This window comes from Myiozetetes cayanensis, unplaced genomic scaffold, assembly GCF_022539395.1.
Source record: "Myiozetetes cayanensis isolate MyiCay16 unplaced genomic scaffold, myiCay2020 scf6-25, whole genome shotgun sequence".
NCBI lineage: Eukaryota > Metazoa > Chordata > Aves > Passeriformes > Tyrannidae > Myiozetetes > Myiozetetes cayanensis.
Window position 1 is genome coordinate 62,750,044 of NW_026087853.1, and position 15,254 is coordinate 62,765,297.

A 15,254-nucleotide genomic window follows, 5' to 3' on the forward strand; every position below is an offset into this window, starting at 1 on the left:
TTCTCTGGGCGTTATGGCTTCATAAATGACAATAACACAACAATGCTTGAAATCAGGAGGATTGTGATGGGAGGAAAAGGAGCAATCAAGGGCAGGGTATTCATGAACATTAGTCTAAAAGGAGGAATGGCTCTTCAGCTGGTGCAGTTACATGGCACTGAAATGCTCAGGAAAGTGAACACAGTCATAAGACAGGAAAAAAGGCCTACTTTTTAGTAAGTACTTGGGAATCGTAGTGGTCTATCTCCTTGTTAGTGCTTTCTGTAAAGACCAACAGCAACTTCTTGAAACTCCTTAAAGGCTTGGGAAACATCATATTCCAGTACCTGATTAAACAGACACAGCTGCAAGGAAATAAGCAGAGCACAACATGGAATGAAAATCATCATTTCAGGGCATTGGTAGAATGTCCTAGAAAAGAGAAATGAGGCAGTGAGGGCATAAAGATGGTAATGCTGAGCATGTTCCTGCTGAGGGAGCAGCTGCAGAGCTGGGGTTGCCCCGTTCCTGTTGTGGGAACCAGATGAGGCACAGGGGGTGTGGGGGGCTGAGAGGCACCAAAGGTGGCCAGCACTGAGGTCCCAAAGGGGAAAAGGCTTCCTGGAAAGGGTGGTCAGGCCCTGGCAGGGGCTGCCCAGGGAGGTTTGGAGTGCCCAGCCCTGGAGGTGTCCAAGGCAGGCCTGGCCGTGGCACTCAGTGCTCTGGGCTGGGGACAAGGTGGGCATGGGCACAGGGGGATCCATGGGCTGGGAGGGCTTTTCCAGCCTCAGGGATTCTGTGCCTCAGGGATTCTGAGAAGTGACAAATGCCCTGCTGGCTACAGGCTAATCCCCCTTCTTGTGCCCCTCGAGGTTGGTTCTTGCTCTGCTCCCCTTCAAGGAGAATGAAAATATTTTGGTTCTGGGGAAGAATCAGGACAATAACAGGGATGATCTGAATGATATGTTTGTGTTTCATAGGACATTGCATGCATAACATAAAATATTCTGGAAGATAATGAGCATGTGCTGCCTCACATGAGGGTCAGAGGCTTTGCCAGTGACTAAATTCCATAGGACTGGGTAATTCCCACCCATGTACCCAAACAGCCTTATCAGTCTCTGTCAGAATGGGAATGTTCTTCTTGTGTCTGTGTCCCTTTCTTTCCTGCCAGAAAAATGCTTAGGACTGTTCTTGACAACCAAAATCCAGGCTCATCTTGTCTTTGACACACGGGGCTGGAGCTGTCACACGGGGAGCTGACGTCATCTGTTGTTCTCAGAGCTTCCCTGGATGTGTCTGGATGGCAACAGCTCACCAGGAACAGGCTCCCCAGGGCAGTGGGCACGGCCCCAAGGCTGCCAGAGCTCCAGGAGGGTTTGGACAACGCTCTGAGGGACAGGGGGCATTGTTGGGGTGTCCTGGGCAGGGCCAGCGGTTGCACTGGATGGTCCTCGGGGTCCTTGCCAGCTCAGGGCATTCCATGATTCTCTGTGTTTCTCTGAAAAGTGTTCCTAATTTGCTTTTCCTTCAGGTCTGTCTCTTTTTTCCTCCTCTCCCAGGTCCTTGAACTGGGTGTTATCTTAAAGGAGTGTAACATCTCCTACACTGGAGTAAAAAATACTTCATAACAATGTTGATTTTCTGGGATTTTTAGTGATGGCCTTAGAAAACTTCCAGTGCTCATTTTTCCAGCTTTTTCTGGACAGGACTCTGGACTCTCAGGGATCTGGGTTGGAGTCTCATCCTGTGCAGACACAGACTCTGGCAACTGGAACTTGAGAGGATTGAGAGGCACAGGCTGATTCCTCTTATCTGGAATTAATTCCCAGCAGAGCCTGGGCTGCACATTCATTCCAAATCCTGTCTGCAGAGACACTGCCAAATCAACTCCATTATTGCTCTCCAAGCTTCACACACGTGCCCTGAGAGCAGCCCCACCCTCGGCACTGGTTCTGGGGAGGCTCCTTTGCTGTTCCACCCACAGCAGTTTGGAGGATGTGGCATTATTTTGGGTAGTGATCTGTATCTCTCTGTCTCCCTGTGTCCCCCCATAGGCCAGAAGCAAACTGTCTCTCATGAGAACTGGTTCCTGTCACCTGAGGAATATGAAACATGGGACAGACTCTACAGGATTAAGGAGAGTGATGGAATAAAGGAACCGGTGTTGCCTCAAACTCAGTTTGCAACCTTAGAAAACCTGGAAGAAATACCAGTGAGTTTGACTTTAATGTCGTATTTCCTTTGCATGAGGCCTGAAGGACACTGTAAATAACAGAGGTAACTCTGAGTTTGAAGGAGGTCTGTGTTAAAAAAACCATTTTGAGATTTACGTGCAGGTTTTGAGGTGAGGAATTTAGCAGTGAGATGTTTGAAATGGGTCACTGAGGTTTGGGTCTGTAAATCAAAAATATCCCAAGAAGTCTCTCAGTATCCATTAAGTTCTGTTGCTGTTCTTAAGAATTCCGGGCAGGATGCTGCATTCACAGAATCCCTGGATGGTTTGTGTGGGAAGGGATGTTGAAGCTCATCTCACCCACCCCTGCCACGGGCAGGGACACCTCCCACTAGCCCAGGGTGCTCGTGAAGTTTTAACTTTGGACCAGAATTAAACTTTTATGATGTTGTTTAAATACTTCTCTGCATTTCAAGTCCTGCCAGAGGAGTGGCCGAGTCCTGCTGAGCAATACCTTGACTGCAGCATCCTTTCCACCTTCCTTCCCACGGCAGGAGCAGCAGGATCAGCAGCAGGAGCAGCAGGAGCAGGGGGCAGTCCAGCTGCTCTCCCTGTGCGAGTGGAGCCTTTGGCAGAGCCAGCCCTTCCCCACCGCCCTGGTTGGGCACTCGGAGCCCTGTCACCATTTCATCAGCCTCATGGAAATGATGGAGCAGATGAGGCAGGAGCAGGTAAGGCTGGCTGGAAACCTGCCCAAGGATTGCGTGCACAGCTGGAGGAGGTAAAAAATCATGACAATTCCAGAAAAAAGCAAATTGCAGAAAGAATTATGTGTGTTTGATCTTGTTCCAAAGTGTCTCCCCCTGGTATTCCGTGACTCCTGATCTTTACCACAGAAGTGGTTTCCAAACAGTTGGTGTTTCCTTACACAGGAGAAAACCCCCCACCCTTAAATCAGTCTTTTTTTTATGGATCCAAGTATCAATTTATTACAGAATAACATTACATACAAGAACTTAATATATGCCAAGAAGCCAAGCCACCAAGAGGGATATCAGAGCTATTCCAGAGGGTAACAGGGATTGGAAGTAACTCTGTGTCATGTAGGTTCATCAAAACCATCCCATAGAAGTGATGCAGGAATGTATTCATGTTCTAAGGGGATTGTTTGGAGGATTTTGGGGTTGTTTTCTTTGAAAGCTTTAACTGAAAACCTAATTGCTCCTAAGAACTAAAGGATAAGGGGAGAGCAGCCAAACAAGCATGAATGAAAGCCATTGGGGGGTGGGAGTTTTGTTTGCTGACTGGTATGGATAGCAAATATCCCTCAGAGGGAAAGCCAAGGAAAAAGGTGTGGAGTAGGTGGACACTTCAGCTGTTGCCACACTATTTTCCCCTCCAGTTGAGCTCTTCTGTGTTCCCCAAATATTGCCTTTTGGTGTGTGAAAGTTTTTTAGGTCATCAGAATGTGTTGCTAAGCTGCCAGAGTTTCCTGAATAACAGGACTAATCAAGGAAGAGAATGGAGACATTGTAGTTGTACTCCTTGCTAGGAAGGAGCATGAAAGGGAGGCTGTAAATAGACTTTCTGAGCTCAGATAAGCTGCTCCTTCACACAACAATGACATTCCCGACTTCTCTGAGAGTCCCTGGTGCAGCTGGGGTCAAGGGTGTGCTGCAGAGAGAGAGGGCTCAGGGACAGGTCAGGGACAGAGAGGAGAAAGGAGTCAGGAGGGAATCAGGAGGCAAAGAAAAGGTTCAGAAATTAGAAGGTCCTCCCTGAGCCTCCTTTTCTCCAGGCTGAGCCCTTCCAGCTCCCTCAGCTGCTCCTGGTGCTCCACAGTGAGAGTTCCAGGCATTATCTGGATTGACTCCCAGCCAGCTTTGTCTGAGCTGTCCTGACTAGTCCAAGGTGGAGACGCTGAGCTCTCATCAGCGAGAGGAGGATTCCTGGCTGGATGATGGTTGCCCCTGGATCCCTGGAAGTGTCCAAGGCCAGGTTGGAGCAGCCTGGGCTGGTGGAAGGTGTCCCTGCCCGTGGCAGGGGTGGCACTGGGTGGGTTTGAGGTCCCTCCCAACCCAAGCCATTCCAGGATTCCATGCTACTGTGCCCACTGAGTGCCCCCCCAACCCTCCATGGAGCGGGCTCTGTATTGTTCCTCTGCTCCAGGCTGGCCCAGCTGGGGAGCAGATCCCTGCAGGACTGAACAGAGCTCCCTTGTCTCTCCACCCTCCTCGTGCTCCAGCCCTGTGACACTTTTGGCCGCCTCTGCTGGACTTGGTCCAGTTCCAGAATATTCCTTGTCCTGGGGGCCCAGGACCAGCCCAGGCTGTGCCCAGGGGGGGTCACAGGGGATGGAGAGAGGACAGCCCTGTCCCTTGGCTGGGGGCTGCCCTGCTGTGGGTCCTGCCTGTGGCCATCCACACTGCTCCTGTCCTCAGGGCTCTGTCACCCCACTGGGGACCCTCTGCACAGCACATCGCTGTTGCAGGCAAAGTTGTTCCCATCAGGATCTTCAGAGAATTAGGGAAGGTTTTCCCAAAGCTGGTTCTGGCACATAGCCCATGGCCAGCCCCACGGGGAGCCATGAGAATCACTACACTCATTTGTTTTGCCTAGAGGGCTTGTTCTTAGGAGAAAAGTATTAATTAAAACAGCAGAAGAAGAACAAAATTAAAGAAATTCAGGGATTTGTAGGCAATGTTTGATTTTCTGCACACCTATCAAGTCATTTTCCTATAGTTGGGTCTGTGCTGGGTGCATTCCTGACTCTGATGGGTGTCCATCCCCTGAGCAGCAGGAAGGGATGTCCCTCCAGCCTCTGGGACGTTTCCCTTGAGCAGGAATGAAGCCTGAAAAGAAAAATCTAGCTAGTATGTTAGTCCTGTGTGCAAAGTGGATGGAAGAACAACTACTTTAGCAGGGATTTAGTGAAAGGCTGGGAGAATTGGGGTTGTTCAGCCTGGAGAAGAGAAGCTCTGGGGTGACCTGACTGTGGCCTTCCAGGACCTGAAGGAGCTACAGGAAACATGGAGAGAGACCATTGACAAGGGATGGAGGGACAGGACACAGGGAATGGCTTCCCACTGCCAGAGGGCAGGGAGAGATGGGAGACTGGGAAGGAATTGCTGGCTGGGAGGGTGGGCAGGCCCTGGCACAGGTTGCCCAGAGAAGCTGTGGCTGCCCCTGGATCCCTGGAAGTGTCCAAGGCCAGGTTGGAGAAGCCTGGGCCGGTGGAAGGTGTCCCTGCCCATGGCAGGGGTGAAATGGGATCATCTTTAATGTCCCTCCCAACCCAACCCATCCCAGGACTGTGACTGGAGGATTTGTGTGGATGTGCTGTGTATCCAGCTTCCTGCTATAAATATTCCCTGGATAAATGTTCCCAGCTGACCTGGCTGCTGTTTATTTGTGCTGCTTAATAGCAGAGGGGTAAAGACCAATAGGGTCAAAGCTGCTTCCTTAAATACCTGAGGTATGAACCTCACACCACTGGTCTACTGATTATTTATTTGCTGAGGCACCAAATCCTCCTGTGAGTAACCAAATGATCTGGGAGGTTCTGAGGAAATCAGTTCTTGGGCAGAATCTCAGTCAGAGGTTAGTCATAGCTTAAGAGGAGCCAGCTCAGGAGGTATTTGTGTGGGGCTTGGGGTGGGGTTTTTTCCTATTAGAGAAGAAATTCAGCCAGAAATTTACCCATGTTTGGCTTTCCTTTGCTTGTTCTCATTCAAGGATTCAAGAAACAGTTGAGTTTTGCATAACAGATTTAAGAAATGTCAATTTAAGGGCTTGTGTTTAAAGGAGATGAAGTGAAAATGGGTAGGAAAAAAATTCTATTGTATTTATATGCTCTTAAAAACTTAGGGAAGAGGTTGGCCTGGTGAAAAGAAAATAAAAAGTCAAAGAAACCCCAAATGTGATCCCTGGAAGAGGCACATCCACTGCAGCAAAGCCTTTAATGCCCGTGGGCTTTATTCCTGCAGCAGCACAGCCGGGCAGATGGGGGGATTTACTCCCAGGGGGATTTTTGGTGTGACAAGGGAACCAATCAGGTTGTCCTTCTGCAAAATAATTCAATCTCTTGTAAGCATTTTTTGAAAATTAAACCGTGCTGTTTGGAAACAAGGTTGGGGCAGGGTAATCCTTTTTATGGGAATGGTATTTGAGCTTCTGAGGATGAGGGACAGGGAACAGGGAAATGGAATGCTGTGGTTTTTCCTGGGAGACAGGTAATGCTTCATTTTGTTGATTATTAATTCTAATTTACAGGGGGAGGGTGACTGGATATTTCCCAGTCCAAAGCTGGCAGTGGGAACTCAGTGAAAAATTAATCCCAAATTCTCCCATTAGAGGTTTGTCTCTGTTTTCCACTCCAAAAACCCCTGGGGAAACTTCTTCCCAAGGCAGGATGAACCTGGAACAACTGCCCCTGAAGTCATGTGTGGTTTGTCCTCAGTCCTGGGCTGCCCCCAGGGCTCCCCAGCTGAACTCCCTGACAGCAGGGAAATGTTCCCAGGAGACCTGACACCCCAGTGAACCTGAAAAGCCTTCCCTTGCTTTGAGAGCTCTGACCAGATGGGTTTTGGGGGAAAACACAACATTTCCAACCAGCTGGGACTTGCTTCTCAGGAGCCCCTGAATGCAGAGTTAAAAATGGTTCAAATAGGACAAGGAAATAGTTTCACTGTTTTTTTAAGACTCTCCTTGCCAATAGTTTGGCTAAAATCCTCCTCTGGGGGAGGGAGAGGATTCTGCCCCAGCAAGGAATAATGTCAGGCAAGGTGTGGGGGGTTGGGTTGGGTTTGGAGGGTGAGCTGGGAAGAACCTGTGAGCCCCAAAATCTCAGCCCTCCAGTTCAGATGGTTTCTGTACATTGATTCCTCTGACCTGTGCCAAATGATTTGAGTCTGAGCGTTAACTGAGACCTGGGTTGGGTTGTTCAGACCTTGGATTGCAGGTGCTTTGTGGCTCAGCACGGGGGGATTCTCCTGCTGTTGCCTTTTGGGTTCGTCCCATTGGTTGTTTGGGGATGTCTGGGTGGGTGCAGGAACTTTGCATTTCAGGTTCTGGGTGTAAAATCCTGCTCTGTTGTTTTTCAAACTGTCAAAATGTCTGTAAATGTGAATAATTGGTTGGTTTGTCCCTTAAGCTTTCACAGCAGATTGATTTGCAGGGCTTTGACAGGAACTGGCAATTCCAGGATAGGCCTGGAACTCTGGCAGGAGCTGCTGGACAACAAATGGCTTTGGGAGTAGGATTTGTGTTTTCACAGGGAGAGGGACTGGGGACAAGGCATGGAGGGACAGGACACAGGGAATGGCTTCCCAGTGCCAGAAGGCAGGGAGAGATGGGAGATTGGGAAGGAATTGCTGGCTGGGAGGGTGGGCAGGCCCTGGCACAGGTTGGGCAGAGAAGCTGTGGCTGCCCCTGGATCCCTGGAAGTGTCCAAGGCCAGGCTGGAGCACCTGTGCTGGTGGAACCCAAACTGTCCATGATTCCATGATGATAATCACACTGATGTGGAATATTGAACTGCACCTGTCTGGATATTCCCATTCCCATGATGGTTTTGGTATTGGCCTGGCAGCACTGTAAGCTCAGGGCATGGAATCCTGGAATGGTTTGGGTTGGAAGGGACCTCAAAGCCCATCCAATCCCACACCCTGCCACGGGCAGGGACACCTTCCACCAGCCCAGGCTGCTCCAACCTGGCCTTGGACACTTCCAGGGATCCAGGGGCAGCCACAGCTTCTCTGGGCAACCTAATGTATTTCCTGATGTGCTGGAACATTCACTCTCACTTCTTCAACCTGTTTAGTGATGCCTGTTCCCATATTTGCAGGGTACATATCCTGTATTTCACTAATAATCTTTCTTTTTAGGGATCTTTGAGTGTTTTTATTGTGTAGCTGAAAGCAAAAAGTATCAGAATTAGTAGATACATCAATAATGTGATACCATCAGGAAGAGAATTATCCCAGCTTTTGTGGAAGGAAGTTGGGGGTTCTGTGCCCCTCAGGCTTCTGCCATGGCTCAATACATTTTTAAATTAATTATCTAAATACATTTTTAAAGACCATCTCATGTACTGTACTTAAACTTCCAAAAAAAGGCTTTTGACAGTGTTTCTTCCCCTGGAGTGTCTTGTGGAGATGAAGCAATCGTGGAGCAGGGATTGGTTATTGTGCTCATTGAGCAGCTCCTGGCAGGTATAAACACATCATGGCCTGTTGAGAGGGAGGGGCAGTCCCAGGGCACCGAACTGTCCAGCCTGGCTGGGACTGGGCCGGGCAAGGGAGCGCTTGGACAGCGGGAAACGGGATCTGTGGGGAAGGGAGTACAGGCTGATCAGGAAGAACTCCTGGAATCGTGCACTGCTTTGGGTTCCTTGGGCAAGGACACCTTCCACTGGAATCACAGGATTTCCTTGAATCCTGGTGTTGGGAGGGTGGTCGTGGCTGGGGCGTTGGAACCGCAGCACCTGCTGGCCCAGACACACCGAGGGGTGGGAACGCTGCATGGATTCACTCCAGCTCTCCACTAAAGAAGCTTTGGTTGGTGAAACCTGCATTGTATCTGCCCCATTAGTTTTAATTTCCAAATAGCAAACCCCCCAGGGTTTTGGCAGGGAGCTGAATTAGCAAATGTCCTCCCAAAGCAGCTTATGGGGACAGAGAGGGGAATGTCAGTTTGGGAGTTGATGCCTTACATTTGAATGCTGGAAAACAGGACGTGTGTAATTACACAGGGATTTCTGTATCAAACACCACCATTTTCATACATTAAGGGCTTTTTTCCCTTTTCATTTGCTGTATTAAAGCCTGTCTTGCTTTTCAGCCTGACTCAGGGTCATTGATTTAGCCCAACAGTCTAAGATGTTTTGCTGCTCCTGCCTGACCTATTTGCAGAGTGGCTGGTACACCCTGGAGCTGCCAGGGGGCTGAGCAGGTGATTTAAGGTTCCCCCCCTCGTGCACACTGAGGCTCCAGTGTGGTCATTAGGGCTGTGCCCTTTGCCTGCAGCAGCATTAGCTGGGCACAGCCTTTTCCGAGGCCGTGCCTGGAATGCCCTGCAAGTGGAGCAGTTACATAAGGCCGTGTGAGCTCGCTCGGGTTCCTGAGCCCTGCCCTACATGCTAAATTTGGCTGCTGGGCTGGCGGCCGGGCACCCTGCGGCACTGCCAGGCTCCGGGGGCTCTGTGTGCCGCGGCAGGGCACAGCCCTGGCTGGGCAGGGGGCGGGGGCTCTCGCTGTAGGGACCCCTCCCTGCTGCCCTGTGCTGTGGGACAGTCCCACAGCCCGGGATGGCTGCGGGGGAGGGACCTCAGAGCCCAAAGAGTGCCACCCCTGCCCTGGGCAGGGACTCCTTCCACTGACCCAGGGTGCTCCAGCCCGGCCTTGGACACTCCCAGGGATCCAGGGGCAGCCACAGCTGCTCTGGGAAACTTGATTAGTTTGGGGGTTTGTAGGTTTGGGGTTTGTAGTTTGATTGAGTTTGGGTTTGTAGGTTTAGGGTTTGTAGGTGGATTTGGTTTGGGTTGTAGGTTTGGGGGTTTTATGTTTGGGGTTTGCAGTTTGATTAGTTTGGGGTTTGTAAGTTTGGAGTTTGCAGTTTGATTAGTTTTGAGTCCGTAGGTTTGGGGTTTATACTTCAATTAGTTTTGGGTTTATAGGTTTGGGATTTGTAGTTTGGTTAGTTTGGGATTTATAGGTTTGGGGTTTGCAGTTGGGTTAATTTTGGGTTTGAAGGTTTTGTGGTTTGTAATTGGATTAGTTTTGGGTTTATATGTTTGGGGTTTGCAGTTTGGCTAGTTTTGGGTTTGAAGGTTTTGTGGTTTGTAATTGGGTTGGTTTTGGATTTATAGGTTTGGGGGTTGCAGTTTGATTAGTTTTGTGTCGCAGAACAATTTAAGGCTGGCTGTGCAAGCTGGGCTGTTCCTCAGCTGAACACTCCGGCATTGCCACGTTGGCTCCTCCCCAAACCACCTCCAGCACTCACACAGGGCACTTCTGGCTCCTGCTGGCCCTGGGATTTCACCAGAGAATCCCAGACCTGGATTCTGTGCTTTGGCTGAGCTTGAGGGAACCAATTATTGGAACCTGCCCTATCAAAGCGCTCCTTTAACCCTCTCACAGCACTTCTGTTCTTCACTGCTATGGAATGAAGTCAGTTTTATCACCCAAGGGACCTTGTTTTGTTTCAGGGCTTGAGGAGTCCAGGGGTTCATCTCACTGAACTGCCAAAATATAATCATATAATGATTGTTCCTTCTGTTTAGTTCTTACATCCTTATTTTTATTGCCATTTATTGTAATTAGTGAAACAGGTTGGAACTCCAAAGGAACATTCCAAACCATTGCCTCCAGAGCCCCTTTGGGCCCTTGCTGTCGCTTTGCAGGCCTTAATTTTGAAACCTTCGTTTAAAAAAGGGGGTGAGAAGGGCAGTAAATGAACAGCTTCTCCATCCAGGAGTCCTTTGTGCATCCCTCACTGGGGGTGGTGTCCAAGTCTGCTGTGCTTTTTCCAGGTGTGTGTTTGGAAAAGCTGGTTCCCTTTGGAACAGAGGATTGATTGGCCCAGGGAAAAAGCAGTTGAGGGTGTGTGAGTGAGAGGTTGTTCAGGAGAATGAAAGCTTTGGCAGTTGTGCCCCGTGCTGGGGTCCTGTGTGTACTGATGGTGTGTCTCTAGTAAATGCTGCCCTGTGTTTGTCCCAGGGAGACTGCAGCTATGGACGGGAGCTCCAGCCCCACTTACATGTGGAAGATGTAAATATTCCAGGGAATAAAAGGCATCTCCACACGACCAACTCTAGCTGGGGTCAGAGAGCACGATCCTCCAGGAAAGATGTGGCACACTCATCCAAAAGGAAACCATTCCTGCCTGATGGGGGTGATAATGAGAGTGAACTCTTCACCACCTTTAAAATAACCAAGCCAAAGCCTCCCAGAAGAACTCCTGGATCCAGTGTGGGAGTGGGTCCTTCGGCTTCTCCCTCGGGAGGGATTGCTCTGGATGAACAGCCTGACCAGGACACTGAGAGGGACGAGGAGCTGGAGGTGACATTTGACTTAAATGCAGTTATTGACCTGTGTGACAGCAGTGACAGCACTGACATTGCTGACAGTCCAGCAGCTCAGGGAAATAAACCTGCAGGCAAAGCTCCTGCATCCCTGGGGATGCTCCCTGGGGACTCGGGGTACGAGACATCCCCAGTGTCCTCGGACTTGTTCTATCTCCCCGAATCCTACAGGGATTCACTCGGGACACCGTCCCAGGAGCCTCCTGGCTTACAACTGACATTGTCCCGTGTGCAGAGGCTTTTGTCACAGTCCCCTCCCCCCATTCCCTCCTGGAATGAACTCGAGGACTTGGAGAACATGGTGAGCAATGAGGAAGCAGTGTGTCCTGTCCCAGAGGTTATCCCCGAGGGCCACTCCGTGGGACTGCAAGACAAAGCCTTCTCTGTGTCCTCAGAAGCTGATCCTTCACTGCTGCTCGTGGAAAATCCCAAAGTGAACGTCCCCAGGGAATTCTGTGCTCCAACAAGTCCCCGTTTGTCCAAAACTGCCTCATCTTCCAAGGCTGCTGTTGTTGAAGAGGAGCATGCCTGGAATGACAGCTTTGATGGGCTGTTTGACAACGAGGAATTCCCTGACATCCAAGGGAACCCTCCAGCCACAACCCCCCCTTCAAACAGGCATTTTGTGCACAGAGACACTGAAGGTGTTGTTGGTGGAGAGCAGAGCATCCGTTTGTTTGAGGATGAGCCTGTGGATGGCACTGGGGACGGCGGGTTATCCGTGAGCGAGGAGCCTCCAGCTGGGTCAGAGCCAGGTGGGAATGTCATCGGGACAGATGGAGAGCGAGGATCCCGGGGGGCTCCCTCAGAGAGGCCCTGTGTGAACTCCAGCAGCTGCAGGGAGCAGCCCCAAAGCAGGAACTCCATGGAAACTGCCGGAGTGCCCGAGCAGGGCCTGGAGAACGAGGATCTGTACGACTGTTCCCAGGAGCTGTTCTCCGTCACCTTCGACCTGGGCTTTTCCATCTCAGACAGTGACAATGAACCCCCTGAGGAGAACAGGAACACCGAGAGCACCAGCAAAGCAAACGGTGCCTCAGGGAGGGGGACAGGGGCAAAATCCACTGAGGATGGAGAGATATTCCAGAGCGATGGTGCCAGGCTGGAAACCTCACCAGAATGGGATTGCAGAGGTCTGGGGAGAAGAGCCATTTCCACACCGCTGCCACTGCAGAGCAGGGACGTGAGTGACAGGGAAGGGCCAGAGCCTGCTCCTGCTGCAGTGCCTTTCCTCAGGTCAGGAGGCAGGAGAACGGCAAGGGGATCACCTGAACCTTTGCCTTCGGCACTGTCGACCCCGGTAAGCAGGAAGGGTGGGAATGTCCAAGCCATCAAAAGGGTTCCTAGGAAAGTCTTCTCCAGTGCCAGGGAGGAGACTCCAGAGGTGCCTCTTGGAGGTGAAGTCCCTAAAAGCCCACGTGGGCAGAATTTTGGGAGTTCAGCTGTGGATTCCCCGTTAGGAAGAACTGCAGAGCTGGAAGACACCGCCCTCCGTGGATCCCGGGTGTGTCCAGGTAGGGATTTCAGTGGGACGGGTTTGGTCCCTTCATGTTTGGTCAATAGGATCCGGTGTCTTTTGGATCCTCAGTTTGGTCTTGTCGGTGAGGTGGGAGGGCTGAAAGGAAAAGGAGTGATGGCTGCAGTACTGGAATTGGGTGGATGAGGAGACTTCACCCCACATCCAAGGAAGACCTGGGAATTAAACCTCCTGAACCTCCTCACGGATGTTAAAGCCATGGGAGATGTAACTGTGTGAGTTACAGCTGCCTTCAAAGCCCTTTCTTAATCTCCTCAGGATCTGATTGGTACTCCTCTGGATCTATTGATCCCTGAATCCATACCTTCGTGTTTTCCTGTCACTGTTCCTGAGGAATGGAAACTCTACTGATGGATTTCTTTCCCTTTACTCACTTGTCAACTGACTTGTATTTAAGATTTTCTGAGATCACAACTTCAGCACAAACCTGGGCTCTCTTACAGGATCCCAGAAGGGTTTGGGTTGGGAGGGACTCCCAATCTCATGGTGTCCCACCCCTGCCCTGGGCAGGGACACCTTCCATGCCTTGTCCCCAGTCCCTCTCCAGCTCTCCTGGAGCCCCTTTAGGCCCTGCAAGGGGCTCTCAGGTCTGCCTGGAGCCTCCTCTTCTCCAGGGGAACCCCCCAGCTCTCCCAGCCTGGCTCCAGAGCAGAGGGGCTCCAGCCCTGGGATCATCTCCGTGGCCTCCTCTGGACTCACAAACACCGTTCCTTGGCTCCATTCCATGCACTCAGAGGGCTTTGGGTCACAAAGTGCTGCCACAAGTGCAACTCTTTCTCAGCTTTTAAGGGCTTCTTCTCTTGGTTCTATGTTTTCCTTCCCTTTTTCCGTCTCTGTGCTGCCCAGGGTAATCACTCCCATCCCAGAGTCTCCAGGGAAGCAGGATTTATTGTACATCCCAGCTGGAGATTATCTATTTTGATTAACAAGGCTAAAGAGAACAATATTTGTCCTGTGGATCAATAAATAATCTCCTTTGGAGGTACTTTTGTGAGAGAGGCAGGTTTTGATTGCTCAGTTATAGCAATATTGTGTTGTGAACTGTGCAATTCCCAGTGAATGTTGTTTACTCTTTTTGCTGCAGGAACCAGCAGTGAGAGTGAGGAGGAGATCGTTTTCCAGAGAAAAAACAGGATGAAAAAGAATGTTCTGAGGTCTCCTGATGTGAGTCTTAGAAAAAGAAAATAGGCAAGAGAAGCAAAATGACAACTGAAAGAGCAAGGCGCAAGTGCTCAGTGATGGTCATTGCTGTTCCCACAGGGCATGGACGACAGTGACTTTGAGCCCCCCCAGCACCGCCTCACCAGGAAGCGCCGGCACCCCCCGAGCGTGGTCAGTGAGGGCTCTGGGAAACGGGGGGGATAATGGGAACCCATCCCTGCTTCCCTCCCCCAGTTCTCCCCCAGCCTGCAAAGATCACGGGATCTCAGAAGGGTTTGGGTGGGAAGGGACCTTGGAGCCCATCCAGTGCCACCCCTGCCATGGGCAGGGACACCTTCCATGAGCTCAGGGCTGCTCCCAGCCCCAAAAGATCAGTCACAGGAAATCAGGTGTTGCTTAAAAAGCAAACCTTCAAGGATGACTCCTCTGCTCTGGAGCCAGGCTGGGAGAGCTGGGGGTGTTCCCCTGGAGAAGAGAAGGCTCCAGGGAGACCTGAGAGCCCCTGCCAGGGCCTAAAGGGGCTCCAGGAGAGCTGGAGAGGGACTGGGGACAAGGCATGGAGGGACAGGACACAGGGAATGGCTTCCCACTGCCAGAGGGCAGGGAGAGATGGGATATTGGGAAGGAATTGCTGGCTGGGAGGGTGGGCAGGCCCTGGCACAGGCTACCCAGAGAAGCTGTGGCTGCCCCTGGATCCCTGGGAGTGTCCAAGGCCAGGCTGGAGCACCCTGGGCTGGTGGAAGGTGTCCCTGCCCATGGCAGGGGTGGCACTGTAGGGGCTTTAAGGTCCTTCCAACCCAAACCAGTCTGGGATTTACGACTGTAATTAAAGCATTCCTTGCTTCCCCTGACTCTGAGGGGTGTGTTCCCTGTTCCCAGTCAGAGTCCAGCGATGACAGTGGGGATTTTGCCCAGAACTGGAGCAGGACCACGAGGAGCAGCTCCGCAGCCCGGAACAAACCCCGGCCAGGACGTGCCAAGCGGGTCAGGAACAGTCCCACATCCAAGGTGTGTGACTTCACGTGTCTCTCCTGGTTTGGGAAGGTCGTGTTGGAGCAGTTGGCACTGCTGGATTTGGGATGTGGGCATGGAGCTGGGCACTCTTTGCTGGTAGGACACTCTCCAGGAGGGCTGAGGCTCAGCTGTTCCACACCAGAGCATTGCAGATGTTGGAGCTGAAGTCTTGGAACTGGATAAAGACCTGAACCCTGCCATCCGTTGCTGGCTGTCAGGGTCTGCAGGGTCCTGGAGACACAGTTCTGAAACCAAATAACAATGTCCATTTTACAATCTTCAGCAATACTCCAGGATTGGTCAGC

At 51.2% G+C, this 15,254-nt stretch overlaps 1 protein-coding gene across 26 annotated transcripts in view; it reads left to right on the forward strand.

Moving 5' to 3' along the window:
* Window positions 1–15,254, forward strand: part of FANCM (FA complementation group M) — a 316,043-nt gene that overhangs the window by 27,219 nt on the left and 273,570 nt on the right. For 21 of the 26 annotated variants that reach the window (XM_050335689.1, XM_050335691.1, XM_050335686.1 and 18 more), the window contains exons 12-17: window positions 2,037–2,194; window positions 2,632–2,886; window positions 10,873–12,751; window positions 13,859–13,938; window positions 14,035–14,106; window positions 14,815–14,943. In XM_050335689.1, the coding sequence (XP_050191646.1) occupies window positions 2,037–2,194; window positions 2,632–2,886; window positions 10,873–12,751; window positions 13,859–13,938; window positions 14,035–14,106; window positions 14,815–14,943 (2,573 nt within the window). Of the gene's footprint in view, window positions 1–2,036; window positions 2,195–2,631; window positions 2,887–10,872; window positions 12,752–13,858; window positions 13,939–14,034; window positions 14,107–14,814; window positions 14,944–15,254 lie in introns of those variants that run through there. The other 5 variants (XM_050335702.1, XM_050335701.1, XM_050335703.1 and 2 more) reach the window with 3 other exon arrangements.